The sequence below is a fragment of the Ranitomeya imitator genome, chromosome 2 (genome assembly GCF_032444005.1).
Source record: "Ranitomeya imitator isolate aRanImi1 chromosome 2, aRanImi1.pri, whole genome shotgun sequence".
Classification (NCBI taxonomy): Eukaryota; Metazoa; Chordata; class Amphibia; order Anura; family Dendrobatidae; genus Ranitomeya; species Ranitomeya imitator.
The window spans coordinates 750,802,933-750,824,620 of NC_091283.1; the positions used below are offsets into that span (position 1 = coordinate 750,802,933).

A 21,688-nucleotide genomic window follows, 5' to 3' on the forward strand; every position below is an offset into this window, starting at 1 on the left:
AAACAGGTGCACAGCACAGCAGTATATACCAGGACAGCAACACAATTGACTGGCAGTAGGAGTCAGAGATTCAGGGGTTCAAATAGCTGACTTCCCTGCCCAGGACTCTCAGGAAGGTGTGATCAAAACCTACACCAAAATTAACTCCATTGCTCCCTAGTAAAGCAGCACCAGAAGTCTCAAGAAAAAAATAGGACTGGCACTGTCATGCGTCACAAGCAATAAAAGTGTGCCGCTACCCAGTGTCCAAAGCGTAAACAGAGGAGACACAAATAGGCTAAATATTACATTCACAAGAAACTTATAGCCATTGGTATTTTTAATGTTTCAATATTATGGCCAAAACTGTTTCTCCCTCTCACATAATGATAGTGCTGCTTCATGTCACTTGCGTTTATCTATTGCATCATTCCTGTGTCCTGTTGTGTATAAATATGTGACTCTTCAGATTTTGTGCTATTCTATGCCTGATGAAGAGACCTGAGTAGTCTGGAAAGCTTGCAATTTGTTATCATCTTTTCAGTTAGCCATTAAAAGGTATCAACCACTGAGGACTCTCACATTTTGGTATTTTTAAGAAATTGACTAAGTGGTTGATAATACGATGGAGGTAATACACCTATAAATGAACCGACTTACTAGCTAAAGGTATGGATGGACTTGTGTGTTTGCAAAAACGTAATACACTTATAATCAGTTTGGGGTGAAATAAAGCTGACAGATTCCCTTTGCTGCTGATTGTTAAATTTGTTTAAATTTATGTTTAAAAAAATGTTGGAGTATGTTTGGTAATTGTAATGATGTAATTTGTTAAACCAGTAACTCTTTAGCGGTTTGAAAAAACCATAAAGTACATGTTTAACTAGATTAGATTGGTTAAGATATTTAGAATTATCAGTGGGCCCTTGTGTACTGTCCATCAGTTCCAAATTTATAAAAGAGTCCAATGATAGGTAGCAAAATTATCTTTGACTGAAAATCGGTTCCATTCATCTAAAGATTCAGTATGTGGGATCTGATCCATTGAGGTGAGGTGATAACGACCCACACAATGCAACATGGCTGTTGACGCTTTTTCATCTTAAATGACAGAGGCGTAGCTAGGGTTTTGGTTGAGGGGGAGACGGTGAGGGACTTAACATAACCAGGTAGCCCTGATTACAACTATGGTGGTGCACCCTAATAGTGGATGTAGGAGAACCTCAGCAATTGAAGGCACTGTTACTAATACTAATTTCTATACAAAGACCAACACTGACATTACAGCCATATAGTGACCATATAGTGGTATTTACCAGTCCCACAGAACATATAGAAGATTACAGTACAATTATACAGCTCTGGCAAAAATTAAGAGACAACTGCAAAATGTTCAGTTTGTCTGATTTTTCCCTTTATAGGTATATTTTTTAGTAAAAATGTAAATTGTACTTTTATTCTATAAACTACTGACAACATGTCTCCAAATTTCCAAGCAATAAATTTTGTATTTTTTTTCTGAAAAGGAGAAATGGTCAACATTTTTAAAAAAAGAACAGTGCTCTCAGATCTCAAATAATGCAAAGAAAATAAGTTCATAATCACTTAGAAACAACAATACTAATGTTTTAACTCAGGAAGAGTTCAGAAATCAATATTTTGTGGAATAACCATGATTTTTAATCACAGCTGTCATGCGTCTTGGCATGCTTTCCACCAGTCTTTCACACTGCTTCTGGTGAAAAAATTTAAGCAGTTCTTTGTTTGATGGCTTGTGACTATCCATCATCCTCTTGATTACAGTCCAGAGGTTTTCAATGGGGTTCAGGTCTGGAGATTGGGCTGCCCATAACAGGGTTTTGATGTGGTGGTCTCTTAATTTTTGCCAGAGATGTAAATAGTAACATACAGCTCATGTTCTTTCTGATTGAATCATTCACTTGTCCCGTCTTTTCCTTCTGGCCCAGACCGACATGACAACTTCTTCTAGTCAGGGAATGTCTGCAGAGATTACAACAAAGAAACATTTGACTCCTCACATTTTAGGCACCGTTCCCATCTATTCCCAACCTGTACAAACTCCTTATCCTGCTGATACCCCAATACTGAGCTTCTTCTACTGTATATGTCTTTATTACTGCACCTTCTGCTACCTCTAGTGTACCCTTTGATGGTAAAACAAACCTCTAGATTATATTAATGCCCTGTGCAAGTGCCCTAGAAAACAGAGTCCACATTTGTCCCCTGGAAAGTAATAATGCCCTCCATGTGCCCCTTGACAGTCACAATAACCAGAGTGCCCCATAACAATAAGTGCCCACTTAACATTTAACAATGTCCCGAGTCTCCCCCGTACAGCTCCCCTCTACACAGTATATTGCTCTTCTAAACATAATATAAGGCCAGCACACAGTATACTGACTCCTTACTATCCACCAAACTGTAAAGATGGGGCCCACACTGTATGATAGCCCCCTCACTGTATGATGTCCAGCTAAAGAGCATCCATGATGAATAATGTACCCCTTAGTCCTCCATATAGCATAATGCACTCCTCATAGGCCTCTATATAGTATAATGCACTACCCATAGGCCTCCATATAGTATAGTGCACTTCCCATATGCATCCATACAGTATAATGCTCTTCCCATAGGCTTACATATAGCATAATGCACTCCCCAAAGGCCTCTATATAGTATAATGCACATCCCATAGGCCTCCATATAGTATAATACACTTCCCATATGCATCCATACAGTATAATGCTCTCCCCATAGGCTTACATATAGTATAATGCACTCTCTGAAGGCCTCTATATAGTATAATGCACTCTCGATAGGCCTCAATATAGTATAATGAACTCCCCATAGGCCTCCATACAGTATAATGCACTCTCCATAGTCCTCCATGTAGTATAATGCACTCCAAATAGGCCTCCATACATTATAATGCACTCCCCATAGGCATTCATATAGTATAATGCACTTTGCATAGGCATCCATACAATATAATGTTCTCTCATTACGCCTCTATATAGAATAATGCACTCCCCATAGGCCTCCATATGGTATAATGCACTCCCCAAAGGCCTCTATATTGTATCATGCACTCCCATATGCCTCTATATAGTACAATGCACTACCCATAGACCTACATATAGTATATTGCACTCCCAAAGGCCTCTATATAGTATAATGCACTCATGATAAGATAGTAACATAGTATTTAAGGTTGAAAATAGACTTTAAGTCCATCTAGTTCAACCCATAGCCTAACATAATGTACTCCTCGTAGGCCTCCATATAGTATAATCCGCTCCAAATAGATCTCCATACAGTATAATGCACTTTCCTAGGCCTTCATACAGTTTAATACACTCCCCATAGGCCTCTATGTAGTATAGTGCACTCCCCATAGGCCTCCATATAGTATAATGCACTCCTCATAGGCCTCCATACAGTATAATGCACTCTCCATTAAAAAAATTTAATACTACCCACCTCTCTTCCTCGTTGCCCTGCTGCTCTGAGTGCCTGCTCATCTCAGCACAGCGGGCACCATGTTGTAATATCATTGCACCTGCTGTCAGTGTCTGTGTCATTGGTGTCAGACGCAGAGGGGGAATGATGTAAGAGGGAGCATGTCTCTTCCTCTCTCATCATTGCTTTCAACCGTATCTGCAACAAGCCGATACAGTTGAACTTGCCATGACAGATGGCTGGCCCGATGCTAACACTGGGCCTCTCCCCCTCCATCTCAAAGGCCCATAGTGGCAGCGTGGCAGTGCAGAGAGATCGGGTCTCGCTGCTCTGCCGCAGAGTGTGATCTCTTAAGAGGATTATTGTAAGAAAATTATTCTTGCCAGGATTGGTTGTTTACAAACTATACATTCTTCAGTATCAGCTTAAATGCCCTTAGTATCTTAAAATTACCATCTTAATAGCAGATGATCCTACAGTTTTCTTTTTATTCACTAACCTATGGCTATAAATATTTAAAGAGGTTATCTAACACAATAAAGATTGGATTTTTTATTATTTTCTTCCCCAATTTTTTTTTACAGTCTTTTCCTCCTGATTCCCACAACTTATTCCAAAATGGCATCTAAATGGGCTGATATCCAAATATTGAGCAGACAAACCATCTCCCCGCTCCGTGTCTGACTATTTTGCCAGAGCTGAGAAAAACGGTCATGAAATCATCAAAAGTTGTAAAATTTGTGTGCAACTCTGCAATGTGCAAAAATGTTGTGACTTTTGTAATCACTTTGAACAATCGAGGCCATAGTGTTGGCTTCTATTTTTTACTGTTATGCAGACATTTTTATTAAGATCCCAGGTTATGGATCCAACTACTTCCTATTCAGTACAATTATTATAATGTATGACACGTGATTGGCTGGCAAATGCCATTATGTGGACTAGCGGGGCATTATTTTGCTTTGAAGGGCAATCATTTCTTATGTTCTCATCACAGCAAAATAGTTCACAAATGCAAACAGTAAAACAGTAAACTACGTATTCCTTTCAGAACATTGGTAAAAGGATGTCTTGCTCTGAATTCATTGGAAACCTGGAAGGATTAAATGGAGGAAAAGACTTTCCGAGGGAACTTCTCAAGGTAAGACATTTCCTATTACTGTTACATTTAAAGGCTATAGCCACATTTGTAGACTTGTTTTCAAATATATAAAATACAGCAACTTTGCAATAGCCCTCTATAAAACATTTCCCACTGGTTTTTAGACATCTCTTCTGTAAACTAATAAACCCTGAGCAGTCTGATTCTTCAGCCACATTTCCTTTTCTCTGTACTGTGGTAGCAAAATGTAGGGGCAAATGGAAAAGGTATAACTGCAAAACTGCAGGTTTACACTATACATAATTTGTTTGTTCTTTGCTGCCATGAAAACAGATAGTGTACATTGGAGCTGTAGAAAAAGAAAATTGGAATTTGGAGAGTAATACTAGTGATGAGTGAACATGCTCAGATAAGGTGTTATTGTTCGAGTGCTTACCGAGTGTCTTTGGCGTGCTCGAATAATATGTCCCAGTCCCTGCAGCTGCATGTCTCGCAGCTGTTCAGCAGCCACAACACATGTAGGGATTGCCTAAGAAACAAGCAATCCATGCATGTGTTGCGGTTGTCAAACATGACTATGTGGCCGAAATATGTAAAAATTATAGGTAACAAAATATGGTGATGCAAACACTAGTTTTTGCAATAAAAATTGTCTTTTGGTGTGTGACAGGAGCCAAACATAAAAATACGCTATAAATGGTATCGCTGTAATCTCACCAATCAGAAGAATAAAGTCGTCTAGTCGCTTATACTGCATGAGAAACGGCATAAAAATTTTTAAAAAATAAAAAATAAATAAAACAAATTCTTAACCTGTTTTTGATTTTTTTCATTCTGCCTCCCAAAGTAATGTTCAGCTCACATTTATCCTGCGCTGTATGCTGAGTGCTTACACAAGGGTTTCCGTGCAAATCTCTAAAATACAAATACGTGATTCAGACGGAACCACCGCTGGAAGATTCCAAATAATGAAGCAGATGAAAGCACTGTGGACCCTGTGTGGCTGCCTATGATCCGGCAATGTCCATTTTTTTCAGCATAAAAACAACCCCAAACAAAACAATTCCTGAATTGCTGGTTTTTGTTCATTGTGCCTCCCAAAAATAGGAATACAAAGCAAATAAAAAAGTCATGTGCCCAAAAATGTCAGCTCATATGACTCTGTCAGCAGAGGTATGGAAAAATTATTGCTCTCAAAATATGGCAAAAAGTCTTTTAGTGTGTGACAGCAGCCAAATATAAAAAAAAATATAAATCTAGTATCGCTGTAATTGCACCGACCCAAAGAATAAAGTCGCCAAATCACTTATATTGCACGAACAACAGCATAAAAAAATAAATAAAACCAATTCTTGACCTACTATTGATTTGTAAAATCTGCCTCACAAAGATCGCAGTAAGGCTCAGCTCACATTTATCCTACACTCTCCACTGAGCGCTTACATAGGGGTTTCCGTGTAAATCTCTGAAATACATGATTCTGAAACCCCAATGGAAGATTCCCTATAATGAAGCAGATGGGGTCACTTTGGTCATTGTCAGGCCTATGACCCAGTGGTGTCCGTCTTTTTAGGCATGCATAAAAGTGCTGTCTGTCACAGTTTTGTGAACCTCTGAAAAGGACACCGCTGACCAGAGGCCAGACAGAGTCCAGAGTAACTTTGCTGCCTCATTATAGTGAATGAGTCCCTCAGGGGTTTCATCTGAATCACGACATTTGGAGATTTAGATGGAAACCCGATGTAAGTGCTCAACGTAGAGCATCGGATAAGTGATAAATTGATCCCAAATGTTATGTAAAATGTTCCCAATTAAGGCTTCAAATCATTCCACAATAAAGCAAGTGCCTACTCAGGTCTGTCATCTTTTTACGGAAATATAGGGGTCTTCCTTGCTACTAGTAGTACAAAGAGTCTGGAAAAGCACTGTGAATTCTGGACTCCTAAATCCTAATGCCCCCCTCCCTTCTGAGCCCCACAGTGTGCCTAAACCACATGTATGCATGTCTCCAGAAGCATGAGCTAGGCATAACGTTCTGGGCACTACAATGTATGAGCGCTACTATAGCAGATTTTATAAACTGTCATTTAGCTGCAAATTGGGATAAGTGTGGTAAATATCTGCGCTGCTGAATCACTAAAATTCCAGAGATTATTAGTACATGTGGCTTTATTATTCTACGCGTTTCAGAGTTCAAGACTACTTCATCAGGAAACACCACAGGAACAACTGATGTTTCCTGATGAATGATGTTTGAACTCTGAAACGCGTAGAATAATAAAGGCACATGTACTAAAACTCTCTGGAATTTTAGTGATTCGGCAGCGCAGATATTTACCACACTTATCCCAATCTGCATCAAAACTATAGCAGATTTGCAATTTTCACTTACCAACATCCAATGCTGCTTGTTTATAGAAAACACCCATGGAGTCAAATCATCACTATACCTGTAGATAAATTCCCAAAGGTATAACATTCTGTGACACACCCATGGTGTCAATATGATCACTGCAACCCTAGATTAATTCATCAAGAGGTGTATTTTGTAAAATGGGGTCACTTATGGAGAGTTCTGCTGTTCTGGCACCTAAGAGGCTGTCCCAGTGGATCATGACATCTGAAAACAATAACAGTAAAATATGCACTATATTATGGCGCTCCTTCCCTTCCAAGTTTTGCACTGTGCCTCAAAAGTAGTTCCTGATTACATGTAGGATATTGGTATACTCAGGAGAAATTGCTCAACAAACTGATATGTTCATTTTGTACCTATTAACCTAATAAAATTAAAAAATTGGGGTAAAACAACATTTTAGCAGTAAAAATGTAATTATTATTTGGTATAAAATTCTGTGAGGCACATGTGGTGTCAACATGCTCCCTGCATCCCCAAATGAATTCAGTGAGAGGTGTAGTTTGTAAAATTACATCACTTAAAGGAGGTGTCTGCTGTTCTGGCAACTCAGGGGCTCAGCCAATGTGACATGGCCCTCTCAAACCATTCTAGCAAAACCTGAACTCCAATATGGCGCTTTTTCCCTTCTGAGCTCTGCACTGTGCCTCAAAAGTAGTTTTTGACCATATATTGGATATCTGTACTCAGGTGAAATTGTTACTCGTATGGTCCATTTTGCTCCTGTTATCCATGTGAAATTACAAATTTTGGAAAGAAACAACATTGTTGAGGTAAAATGTATTTTTTAATGTTCACAGTTTAACATTATAAACTTTTGTGTAGCACGTGAGGGTTCAAAGAGCTCAACACATGTCTAGATAAATTCCTTGAGGGGTCTAGTTTCCAAAATGGCATCATCTGTGGGGAGTTTTGTTATGAACAGGTAATTCAGAACCACAATGGACCTTGAAGTTCAGAGCACACAAAGTGACCTGACAATTACCAAAAACATAGGACGAGCTCTGAGACGTGGAAACTCTGCTGACCGCAATCCCTAATCCTTTCCAACCACACTAAAGGTAGCCGTGGAGCGCTCCTGACCAGACCTATGCGCCTCGAGCACAGCCTGAGAAACTAGCTAGCCCTAAGAAAGAAAAATAAGCCTACCTTGCCTCAGAGAAATACCCCAAAGGAAAAGGCAGCCCCCCACATATAATGACTGTGAGTTGAGATGAAAATACAAACGCAGAGATGAAATAGATTTTAGCAAAGTGAGGCCCGACTTACTGAATAGACCGAGGATAGGAAAGATAGCTTTGCGGTCAACACAAAACCCTACAAACAACCACGCAGAGGGGCAAAAAGACCCTCCGCACCGACTAACGGTACGGAGGTGCTCCCTCTGCGTTCTAGAGCTTCCAGCAAGCAAGAAAAACCAATATAGCAAGCTGGACAGAAAAAACAGCAAACAAAAATGACACAAGCAAAACTTAGCTTATGCAGGATAGACAGGCCACAGGAACGATCCAGGAGGAAGCAAGACCAATACTAGAACATTGACTGGAGGCCAGGATCAAAGCACTAGGTGGAGTTAAATAGAGCAGCACCTAACGACTTAACCTCGTCACCTGAGGAAGGAAACTCAGAAGCCGCAGTACCACTCTCATCCACCAAAGGAAGCTCATAGACAGAACCAGCCGAAGTACCACTCACGACCACAGGAGGGAGCTTGGCCACAGAATTCACAACAGAGTTTCCACTGTTTAGACACATCCGGGGCTCTCCAAACCTGACATGGCATGTGCTGTTGATTCCAGCAAATTTTGTGTTCAAAAAGTCACACGATCTTCCCTTCTGAGCCCTGCCCAAACAGTAGTGTTTCTCCACATATGGGGTATTGGCATTCTCATGAGAAATTACAACAAATTTTATGGTCCATATTCTCCTGTTACCCTTGTGAAAATAGAACATTTGGTGCTAAAATAAAATTTTTGTGAAAAAAGTAAAATGTCCATTTTTTTCTTTCCATATTGCATTAATTCCTGTGAAGCATCTGAAGGGTTAATAAAGTTCTTGAATGTGGTTTTCACGACTTTGAAGTGTGCAGTTTTTAGACTGGTGTCACGTTTGGATATTTTCTGTCATATAGGCCCCCAAAGTCACTTCAAATGTGATTTGGTCTCTAAAAAAATTGTTTTGTAAATTTTCTTGGAAAAAGGAAAATTGCTGGTCAACTTTTAACCCTTCTAACTTCTTAACAAAAAAAATCATGTTTCAAAAATGATGCAGATGTAGTGTAGACAAGTTTGTTATCTATTTTCTGTGACATAACTCTCTGGTTTGAGGGCATAAAAATTGAAAGTTTGAAAATTGCAATATTTTCCACATTTTAGCCATATTTTCGATATTTTCACAAATAAATGCAAATCATATTGAACAAATTTTACCCCTGACATGAAGTACAAAACATTCTGAAAATCAATGGGATCCGTTGAAGCATGCCAAAATTTGGCCTGTTTATGAAGGCAAAACTGACTTGGAGGATGAAGGGATTTATGTCCAAGTGAGTGTTATCAGATAATTGTCACTGGAGACGTGTACTATTTTCCCCTTTGCATCATTGTCTAATTATAAGCAGGCAGCAACACATAGCAGAAAGAAGAACACACCCCATATTAGCTTAGATCAGGCTACTCTTGTGTGAGATGTAACAACAGCCTTTTCTGATATCACAGCAGAATGAAAGTTGCTGTGAGGGCAAGATACATAAATGTGATTAATGACACTTTTGATCGGTCATCTCCTAGTTGTCTGTGTGGGGAAAAAGGCAGTACAACAGAGATGACAATAAGAAGGAGAGCTAATAAAAGGGTTTGTAATGTAACTGTCATGAGGCAGAAATAGGAAAACAGAAGATGAGGAATCTGGGCCCCTGAACTTCCCCTCAGGCTAGGGGAAGCCCTGTCTTTCCTTAACTCGGGGGTACCCTTGAAGGTAGGGAGGCCCAAGTCACCGACCTGTCCCTGTCTCCTGTTAAACCCTGAACTAAACCCCCAACCCCCACCCGAGGGGGTGAACAGTGTAAACAGCACCACAAAGCAAATAAACAGGAAAAAACAATATAAGAGTGAGGGGAACACGATACCAAAAGGTGAATGCACAAAGTACAAAATAACAAAACTCAGAACTTAGCTTGTGCACGCCGCTGCAGACTCCACAACAAAGATAGTACAGCCACTGAGCTACAAACACCAGACTTGGCTGACACCAGGGAGATGCTACTGCGAGGTTGGTCTCCTGAAAGGAACTGTATAACCAACAGGCAGCTGAAGCACCAGGTGACCTTATAAAGGATGGTGGGAGTGGTCACAAACATCAGCTGACCCAGCAGCAATGCAATGCAATAACACCAGCGGCCACCGGGGGGAGGGGAGGGAACTGCATTAACCCCCAATGACCAGAAAAGGAAAAAAGGTTTAAATCTGAGGGAAACCAGATCTGCCACAGATCCAAACATGGATCGTGACAGTAACACAGCTAAACTCAGCTGTACCCCCCCACACACACACACTCATACACACACACACTGCCAGAAAATGAAAGCTACAAGGTGTCAGTACTTACACTTATGTCCGCTGTGTTCAAGCAACTTGTTATTTGTTTCACATAACAGTAGCCTGTTCTGAGCTATGTTGGATGAATGTTCTTCCTGCTCCTGAGGTTTGCTGCTCATTGGTTAACGTAATTCTGGGGGAATAAGTGCATGCCCTTAGTGGAAACTTTCTAATAACACCCACTTGTACTTAACGCAAATACATTTATTAGCTGCCAAATACTACAATTGCTAATATCTCCGCTACTGAGAGGCAAAATTTAAAAAAAAAGATAAAAAAGGAGTTATTCTTTTCTGCAGCCACTATTACATCATTTGTCCAGTTCAACGTGAAACATTTTGCCAAATGTCCGCTTTCAATGTTAGATTATCTGATGTTATAAACTTAAGACCTTGAACCCTAAGGCTATGTTCACACCTTGCGTCGGGTCCCTGCGGGTTCTCCCGCAGCGGATTTGATAAATCTGCAGGGCAAAACAACTGCGGTTTTCCCTGCAGATTTATCGCGGTTTGTTCCGCGTTTTCCGCTGCGGGTTTCCGCCTATACTATTGATGCTGCATATGCAGCAATATGCAGCATCAATAGTAATGTTAAAAATAATAAAAATTGGTTATACTCACCCTCTGATGTCCGGATCTCCTGGGCGCTGCACCCGGCGGTCCGGTTCCTAAGATGCTGTGGGAGAAGGACCCTTCGTGACGTCACGGTCATGTGACCGCGACGTCACCGCAGGTCCTGGTCGCACAGCAACTCTGACCGGACAGCCGCGTGCAGCGCCCAGGAGCTCCGGACATCAGAGGGTGAGTATAACCAGATTTTTTATTTTTTAACCCCAAATATGGTTCCCAGGGCCTGGAGGAGAGTCTCCTCTCCTCCACCCCGGGTACCACCCGCACATTATCCGCTTACTTCCCGCAACGTGGGCACAGCCCCATGCGGGAAGTAAGCGGTTCAATGTATTCCTATGGGTGCAGAATCGCAGCGATTCTGCACAAAGAAGTGACATGCTGCGGGTTGTAAACCGCTGCGTTCCCGCGCGGTTTTTCCCGCAGCATGTGCACAGCGGTTTGCAGTTTCCATAGGGTTTACATGTTACTGTAAACGCTATGGAAACTGCTGCGGACCCGCAGCATCAAAATCGCGGCGGTTCCGCGGTAAAAACCGCTAAGTGTGAATATAGCCTTAAGGTGAACGCACATGGTGCATGTTTATATAGGATGCTATGTGAGGCCCATACTGTATATTGGAGGCTATGTGGGGACTCCTGCTGTATATGGAAGGCTATGTGAGGCCCATACTCTATATTGGAGGCTATGTGGGTACTCCTGCTGCATATGGGAGGCTATGTGGGGCCCATACTGCATTACTGTATATTGGAGGCTATGTGGGACTCATATTGTATATGAGAGGCTGTGTGGGGGCTCATGCTGTATGTAAGAGGCTATGTGGGGTTCATATAGTATATAGGAAGCTATATGGTGCTCATGCGGTATATAGGAGGCTGTGTGGGCTCATATTGTATATAGGGGTTTATGTTGGGGCTTATACTGTATATAGGGGCTATATAGTGCCCATACTGTTTATATGTGGCTATGTGTGGGTTATATTGTATATAGTATGCTATGTAAGGCCCATACTGCATATAGGGGGTTATGTGGGGATTCATACTGTATATAAGGGCTGTGTGAGGTCTGATATTGTATATTGCATATAGGAGGCTATGTGTGGGCTCATACTGTATATAGGAGACGGTATACAGGAAGCAGTGTGTGAGCTCTTACAATATAGAGTGGGCTGTATAAGGTATATTTTGGTGGGGCTCGTGTTGTATATAGGGGAATGTCTGCATGCTTAATTCTGCTCAATACTAAGTGATACAAATAATATTAATAATTATAATTAATATGTTAATATTAAAATTGAGCAGAATTAATTTCAGCCTTTTAGTTCAGCTCTCCACAACAGTCACTGTCTTTCAGGTGGCCCCTAGGGAAAATTAATTGCCCACTCCTACTTTGAATTCCCCCTATAGTAACTGGTAACAAGAGACGTGATGATTGCAAGAATTCCCCACTCTCACCCCATTAAGGTACATGGCAATTGCTCTGTGAATGTCACTTATTGTGGAACAGTCATCTTTGGATTACTACTTTTTTTTGATAATTCATATACAATACACAGACATAAAGTAATGTAAAGTAAACTGTATTTTTAATAGGGCTGTTGTGGATTAATTGTGCCTTTTGTAATTAGAAAAAATGTGAATGATGCACAGATGCTCGAGCTCAAAATTTGGTATTTTTCATCTAAAAGCAATAGTTATTTGGAAAGTCAAACACTGATCAGACTTTCTTGCGTTGGAGTACCCAGCTGCTGGAACAGTAAGTGACTCATACAGTGCTCACTAAATTCCATCTCTGTATTTTGTGCATAACTGACTACTTATACTTTTCTGAAAGCTTAACTTCCATATCTAATAGGATATTTTCATTTTTTTTATAATGGCCATAATAACAATTATTGGTGCTTAAAGACAGTTTTAGAGAACTGGGAATCCAAAATGTATGTCTTAGTGACTGAAGAAATGTATTCATTGTAAGGTATTAGACAATTAAATATTTCCTAATAAAAATAAATCTATACAAAATATATGCATATTTGTATGTTATTGCTAGTTGTACAGAATATTTTTATTAGAAGCTTGATCTGAGGGTGCAGGTGTAGCAGTCACAAATGACTCTCTGCAACTTAAAATACCAATATTATAAATATCAATATTATTATGGCCCTGTTATAGATTTTACACTGGAGATTCAAGTTGTACTTCTGTTCTTGATGCATTATCAAACGTATTGTTGAATACTGTATGTTATTGGCTTGCAAGCTACACAATATTTTAATCAATAGTATTACAACATAAAAATGACTGATCACAATATCTCATTTTACATACATAGAGGGCAGGAGGCTCCTAGAGATGAGTGAACTTGTTCAGAAAATGTACCTCAATCTCAAATTCGGCATGAATGTAGCTCATCCGGCATTCGGATTCGGATTCCCAAGCATTTTCCCTCAAAGTCATCAAAATACGGGCACAGTGCGGTAAATGATGGCATCTCCACTAATGCTTTTGTTAGGACTTTGGCTAGAATAGCGGTGCTGTATGATGAGTGTATGTGTACGTGTTTGATGGGGGCAGGGACTGGGGAGAGGTCAGAGAAGCTGCGGACTGTTGTTCTTTTTTTTAATTAAATTAATGTGTGGAGATTCAGGCAGCAAATCAGGGCGCAGAAACCATCCACAACGTCCAGACACAAGGGCTTCTGTCATTGTCTGATGAAGTCACATGTCCATCTCCATATAAAAAGCGGACATGTATTGGTTGTGCCATTTTGTCAGTGTAACAGCACAGAGAGGCTGTTCCTGCTGCCGCAAGAAGTCAGATAGATAGGTTTTTTATTGTCAGCTACTTCAGCTAGATAAATTCCTATGTGAAATCGACCTTCCAGCATCTAACTTGTTTGTGGTGCAGGCAGGAGGCCATAATTCTTAATTTAAATTGTCTGTGCTAATATTGTGGTGCAGGCAGGAGGCCACATTTCGTAATCAAAATCAATTGGGCTAATACTGTGGCACAGGCAACAAGCCACATTTCCCAATCTAAATTGTTTGGGCAAGTACTGTGGTGCAGGCAAGAGGCCACATTTCCTAATTAAAATCGTTTGGGCAAATACTGTGGTGCAAGCAGGAGGAAACATTTAATAATCAAAATCATTTGGGCTAATACTGTGAGGCAAGCAGGAGGCAAAATTTCCTAATCTCAATAGCTTGTGCTAATATTGTAGTGCAGGCAGGTGGTCACGTTTCCTAATCTAACTTGTTTGCGCTAATATTGTGGTGCAGGCAGGCAGACACATTTCCTAATCTAAATCGCTTGGGCTAATACTGTGGTGCAGGCACCAAAACACGTTTCCTAATCTAAATTGTTTGGGCTAATACTGTGGCACAGGCACCAAGCCACATTTCTTAATCTAAATTGTGTGAGAAAGTACTATGGTGCAGGCAGGAGGCTGCATTTCCTAATCTAAATCATTTGGGTAAATATTGTGGTGCTGGCAGGTGGCCATGTTTCCTAATCTAGCTGATTTGTGCGAATATTGTGGTGCAGGCAGAAGGCCACATTTCCTAATCTAAATTGTTTGGGCTAATATTGTGGTGCAGGCAGATGACCACATGTTAAGGCTAGCGGAACGCACCGAGTAAATAGAGATGTTTATTGATATTGGTGCGTTCGCAGCCCGGGGTCCACCGTGCAGGAGTACCTGCTGCTAGCAAACGGCGGAGCTATATGGCGGTATAGACTAACTCAGTTAATTCACTGAGTAGCCGTGAAAGGAAAGCACTGTGCCCTGTTAGACTCCACAGAGGCACAGACTAACTACCCAAACAGAGAGCAGTCAGTGGTCACACAAACACACAAAACTCCTCGCCGGAGGAGCCAGCATTCTAGGGGCTTATTTCAGCCGGGTCCCTGAATACACTCAGACTCAATCTCCTCGCCGGAGGAGCCAGCATTCTAGGGGCTTATTTCAGCCGGGTCCCTGAACACACATACATGTGACCACACTGGCGCAAAGCACATAACATAAGACAATACTAGCGCATGGCCGTGCGGTCATGCGCAGTTTATATAGTTGCAGCACAGGAAGCTGCTATTGAAGTTTTTGCCCTTTCAGGACCTTCCAGAAGGACCAATGGAAAGTGCTGCAGTACCTGAGCATGTTTTGCCCTTTCAGGACCTTCCAGAAGGACCAATGGAATGTACTGCAGCACCTGAGCATGTGACCGAACATGTGGCCCTCGACCTCCAATGGGAGACCCTGCCCTGGGCATGCTCAGTGTGAATAAACAAGGACTTAGTCCCAGAGAGGCTCGCTCGCCGCAGATCAGTGCAGGGTACCATAGGAAAGCCAGAAAAGGCAGTAGTGACCCTATGCACCGAATGAGCCCCAGCGAGATGCTGGGAGCGACGTCTCCACTGAGCAGAGCCCACTGCGGCCGATACCGAATGGGAGACCGCAGCAGACACGGATCGAGATTCCCCCTGTGCAGCAGAGGAAACTCGACTCCTAACACCACATTTCCTAATCTAAATTGTTTGGGCTAATCCTGTGGTGCAGGCACCAGGCCACATTTCCTATTCTAAATTGTTTGGGCTAATATTGTGGTGCAGGCAGATGACCACATTTCCTAATCTAAATTGTTTGGGCTAATCCTGTGGTGCAGGCACCAGGCCATGTTTTCTAATCTAAATCGTTTGGGCTAATATTGTGGTGCAGGCACAAGGCCACATTTTCTATTCTAAATCGTTTGACGTAATACTGTGGTGAAGGCAAAAGGCCACATTTCATAATCTAAATTGTTTAGGCTAATACTGTGCGGCAGGCACCAGGCCACATTTCCTAATCTAAACCATTTGGGCTAATATTGTGGGGCAGGCACAAGACCACATTTCCTGATCTAAATCGTTTGGGCAAGTACAGTGGTGTAGGCAACAGGCCGCATTTCATAATCTACATTGTTTGGCCTAACACTGTGGTGCAGGCAGGAAGCCGTATTTCCTAATCTAAATCATTTGGGCTAATACTGTAGAGCAGCCAGGAGGCTGCATTTCCTAATCAAAATCGTTTGGGCTAATTCTGTGATGTAGGCAGGAGGCCGCATTTCCTAAACTAAATAGTTTGTGCTAATATTGTGGTGCAGGCAGGAGGCCATGATTCATAATCTAACTTGTCTGTGATAATGTTGTGCTGCAAGCAGGAGGCCACAGTACCTAATCTAAATCGCTTGGGCTACTACTGTGATGCAGTCAGAACTCAGGAGCTTACATTTACTAATTAAACATGTTTGGGCTAATACTGTGGTGCAGCCAGGTGGCTATGTTTCCTAATCTAAACCGTTTGTGCTAATACTATGGTGCATTGGGCATGGCATAGTACATGTATGTGCTAATTAAGTTCATGTGTTTGGATGCATAAATTAATAATGTAATGTTTTCATTGAACTCTCAGTAAAAGTTTAGTTTTGTCCCTGTAGACTTAGAAGTTGTCATTCATATATAAACTATTCATTTCTTTCTTTTAACCCTTTCCTGACATTCACCATACATATACTGCTCTGCAGAAACTACGTTCCCACAAAGAGAAGTATATGTATAGCGCCATGATTGCGCGGGCTCACGCTGAGCGCCGCGGCGATTGAGTGTGGGTGTTAGCTCTATGTAAGAGCTGACACCCTGCAGCAACACCCATCATCGGTACAGTAGTGACAGCGATATCGAGGAGATCGCACAGGGAGTGGGATCCATGTGTGCTTCCATTAGCACAACGCAATGTGATTGCGTTGCGCTGATGGTCTCCATGGTGACCCCCCTGCCATAATATGGCTGCGGGGTTCTTCACGGAAGGCGGCTTGTCAGTGCCTGCTCAGAGCAGGAGCTGATACTCCTCCTTCCCTGCCTGTCAGAGACACAATCTGATACTCTGCAATGCAGAAGCATTGCAGAGTATCAGATCATAGACCTGCTACTATACAGTAATTTCTCATCCTAGGACAATGTAAAAAAGTTAAAAAAAAATATTAAAAAGTGTAAGAATATTTTAAAAAAATCACCAAATAAAGAACGAAAAAAAGGAAAAAATATTAATCCAGTAAATATATTTATTTATGTAAAAAAAGTACACATATTTGGTATCGCAGCATCTGGAACACCTCGCTCTCTAAAACTGTCCCACTAGTTAACCCCTTCAGTGAACATGATAAAAAAAAAGAAGCAAAAGGCAATGCTTTATCATCATACTGCCAAACAAAAATTGCAATAAAACGACAAATGTATATAAAAATGATACAGCAGAAATGTCATCTTGTCCCTCGAAAAAACAAGCTCCATCAGCAGAAAAATAAAAAAGTTATAGCTTTCAGAATAAAGCGATGCAAAAATAATTTTTTTCTATAAAATAGTTTGTATTATGTAAAAGTGCCAAAACATTCAAAAAATATAAATGGGATACCGCTGTAATTGTACTGACATGAAGAATAAAGCTGCCTTATCAATTTTATCACATGTGGAACGGTTTAAAAAAAGCAATTCCTGAATAGCTGGTTTTTGTTCATGCTTCCTCCCAAAGATCAGAATAGAAAGCAATCAAAAAATGTCATGTGCCCGAAAATGGTGGCAACAAAAATGTCAACTCGTTCCACAAAAAACAAAGCATCACATGATCTTGATGATCATGACAGAGCGGTCTGCTTTATCAAGGCTAATTGTCTTCAAATAGCAACAGACTGAGTAATGTCACAGAATGGCATGTTGCCTATGACCTGCTTTTTTAGTGACTTTTGCTTTGTGATTGGCCTACTTTACGCTAGGGTCACATTGCGTTAGGGCAGTCCGTCTAGCGCATAGCGCTACGGACTGCGCTAACGCAATGTCACAAAAGGGATCACATTAGCCGATACCCCGATCTGCGCTAGAGAGGAACGGACCGCGAACGCTGCTTGCATTGTTCGCTGTCCGTCACTCAAATGACGGCACATCGCTAGCGCACGCCCAATGTGGGCGTGCGCTAGCGATGCGTTCGCCATTACAGGCAATGGCGGCGTTAACGGACTACGTTAAACCACGTTATGCCGCAGTGTAATGTAGTCCGTTAAACGCGGTCACATAAAGCAATGTGACCCTAGCTTAATAGTTTAGTCTGCTAGTCCAATTTTAGTCATGTGGCAGTCACAAAAACATTGCATGTTGCCATAACCAACAATCGGACATCTTTAATGTTTCTCTATGTGCAAAAATAAATTTCACGACAATATGAAAAATTATTAATACTGCAAAAAATCCATAACATGGCGGATATTCTATACATTCATGAGTTTTTGGTGCAAGGTCATGTTACCTATTTTTCTCAGAACACTATTATACATTGTTTAATTCTGAAGATTTTTCTAGAATAACAAATAAAAATGAAAACATTTTCAGTACCAAAGGCACATATGACATTATAGCCATGAATATTTTCAAGGTTTTGCTTTTAATTCTTGTATGAAGCTCATAAGTCATGTCCAAAGGAAATGATACAAAGCATGCAAAACTCAATTTGGGTCGCTTAAACAAAGACCACTTTCTTACTGCGGGTATTGTACTGTTTTTTTATCGCAGCATTCTTTAAATAAAAATAGGAATGGGTCCAAAACATATTTCTGTTACATGTTTCTTTTATATGTGCCACTCTTAGTTTCAGCTTCCAAATACTGATAGAAAATATTGACCAAAATACTGGTCCCAGTCTGTTTAATATCCTAGAGGATTCAGTCTAGAAGTGAAATGAAAAGAGCCCACTATCAGACATAGCACTATTTCTATAAAAACATCATCCCCTTTATTCGAGCCCTGAAAAATCCCTTTAAACTTTTCACGACATATGACGCACATTTACGTCATATGTCGTATTACTGCCTTTGTCATATGCCGTGTCCCTGCTAGCATGTGAGCCTGCATCTTTCCTGACAGATGATGGCCGATTTAATCAGCTTACATGCGCCTTTCACAGCCGTCGTTGGAGCCGAGCTCCACACCCAGATGTTAACCTGCTAAATGCCACTGTCGGTCCCTGACAACGGCATTTAACAGATGCCGACAGGGGGAGCATCATTCTATGCTCCCATCAATGCGCCCCTGACATGATCGCAGGGCACCGATGGGTTGCCATAACAACCGACGGTCTGCTGAAGACACCCGTGCTTCTCATGACGATTCACCTGTGAAAGCCAGCGCTTAGCTGGCGTTCATGGGAGTTCATAATTTTTGCTATACACGGCTGATACATTGCTATTAGGAATGAGTGAACGTGCTCAGTGATACTCGGATATCACTCAAGTATTTGAAGCTCAAATCTCCGCCACGCATGTTTGGCACCTGTTACACAGCCAATAAGCATGCCGGGATTGCCTGCCAGTCAGTGTAATGCCGTAGCCATCTTGGTAGTGGCATTACTGTGATTGGCTGGCCTCATCAGATTATAATAATAATCTTTATTTTTATATAGCGCTAACAAATTCTGCAGCGCTTTACAGTTTGCACACATTATCATCGCTGTCCCCGATGGGGCTCACAATCTAAATTCCCTATCAGTATGTCTTTGGAATGTGGGAGGAAACTGGAGTACCCGGAGGAAACCCACACAAACACGGGGAGAACATACAAACTCCTTGCAGATGTTGTCTTTGGTGGGATTTAAACCCAGGACCCCAGCGCTGCAAGCAGGGGTGGATTAAGGGTAGCCAGGGCCCCGGGCTGTTCAGACTCTGTGGGCCCCTGGTCATGTGACAGGGTCATGCAACGGGGTCATCATATACCTGAACCAAATCATTCCAGAAAAAGAGTTGCTGAGTAAAACTCCACTTCTCACCTATCACACATTAACAGTTCCCATCACCAGATCACACATATAACCGGCAGCTTTTGCTTTGACCAAAAGATTTTTCAAGCCGCCACCATAACACGGTAGACACTTTTGGCCGGGCCCTACTCTATTGTAACCTATTAATTATTTGTTAAAATATGCAATACAATTTAGGTATATTTTTATTTATTTTTCAATTTTTAAGATGACCAATAATATCACATACAAGGAACAAATACAACAACATGACCAGACCACATATTACCACACAAAGTGACCAAATAGCACATACAAGGGACAAATACCACAACACCATGACCGACCACATATTACCACCACATAGTGACTGAATACTACAATACTGATCAGTAATAAAAAAAACAATACTATCACCATAAGTGCCATTATACACAGGAGCTCTCTATATAGTATACAGTGTATAGTGTCAGTGTACAGGTAACACACTGACTCACCAGTGACATCTCTAGGTGAAGTCCTTCATCTTTCATCCAGCGCATACCGCCATCACTTCATCAAGCCAGGATTCGTCTCTGCAGGAAATAACACAGTTATCTCGAGCTCCGATTGCAGAACACATTACGTAATTTTTCCCAACTTCTACATTACACCACACAAAGAAAAAAAGGCAACATAGTGTCACTCTACACAGCAACAGGGCCGCCCCCCCCATTTAAAACAGTATACTCAAAAAATGAAATAAATACATCACTGCAGTAATAATATCCCTTAATAAGCCCCTATGGTAATAATAATATTCCCCATCCTGGCTCATATGATCTCCCCATCCTGCCCCATCGGTCTCCATCGTATCCATCCTGCATCATGATGCTGCACAATCTGTCTCCAATCCTGCCCCATGTATTTCATTCTGCCCTTTGTCTCCAATCATGCCCCGTATCTACATTCTGCCCATGTCTCCTATCCTGCCCCATCTGTCTCCAGTCCTGCCCCCAGTGTGTCCAGCATCTCTGCCCCCAGTGTCCAGCATCTCTGAAACCAGTGTCCAGCATCTCTGAAACCAGTGTCCAGCATCTCTGCCTCAATTGTCCAGCATCTCTGCCCCAATGTGTCCAACATCTCTGCCCCAATGTGTCCAGCATCTCTGCCCCCAATGTGTCCAGCATCTCTGCCCCCAGTGTCCAGCATCTCTGCCCCCAGTGTCCAGCATCTCTGCCCCCAGTGTCCAGCATCTCTGCCCCCAATGTGTCCAGCATCTCTGCCCCCAATGTGTCCAGTATCTCTGCCCCCAATGTGTCCAGCATCTCTGCCCCCAGTGTCCAGCATCTCTGCCCTCAATGTGTCCAGCATCTCTGCCCCCAATGTGTCCAGCATCTCGGTCCCCAGTGTCCAGCATCTCTGCCCCCAGTGTCCAGCATCGCTGCCCCAATGTGTCCAGTATCTCTGCCCTCAATGTGTCCAGCTTCTCTGCCCCCAATGTGTCTAGCATCTCTGACCCCAATGTGTCCAGCATCTCTGCCCCCATGGTGTCCAGCATCTCTGCTCCCAATGTGTCCAGCATCTCTGCCCCCAATGTGTCCAGCATCTCTGCCCCAATGTGTCCAGCATCTCTGCCCCCAATGTGTCCAGCATCTTTGCCCCCAATGTGTCCATCATCTCTGCCCCAAATGTGTCT

At 41.8% G+C, this 21,688-nt stretch overlaps 1 protein-coding gene across 1 annotated transcript in view; it reads left to right on the forward strand.

Annotated features, from left to right (window-relative positions):
• The window catches only part of PSD (pleckstrin and Sec7 domain containing), a 631,535-nt gene that overhangs the window by 418,002 nt on the left and 191,845 nt on the right, over window positions 1-21,688 (forward strand). Inside the window, exon 11 of the mRNA XM_069753283.1 lies at window positions 4,511-4,600. Coding sequence (XP_069609384.1) covers window positions 4,511-4,600 — 90 coding nt within the window. The remainder of the gene's footprint in view (window positions 1-4,510; window positions 4,601-21,688) is intronic.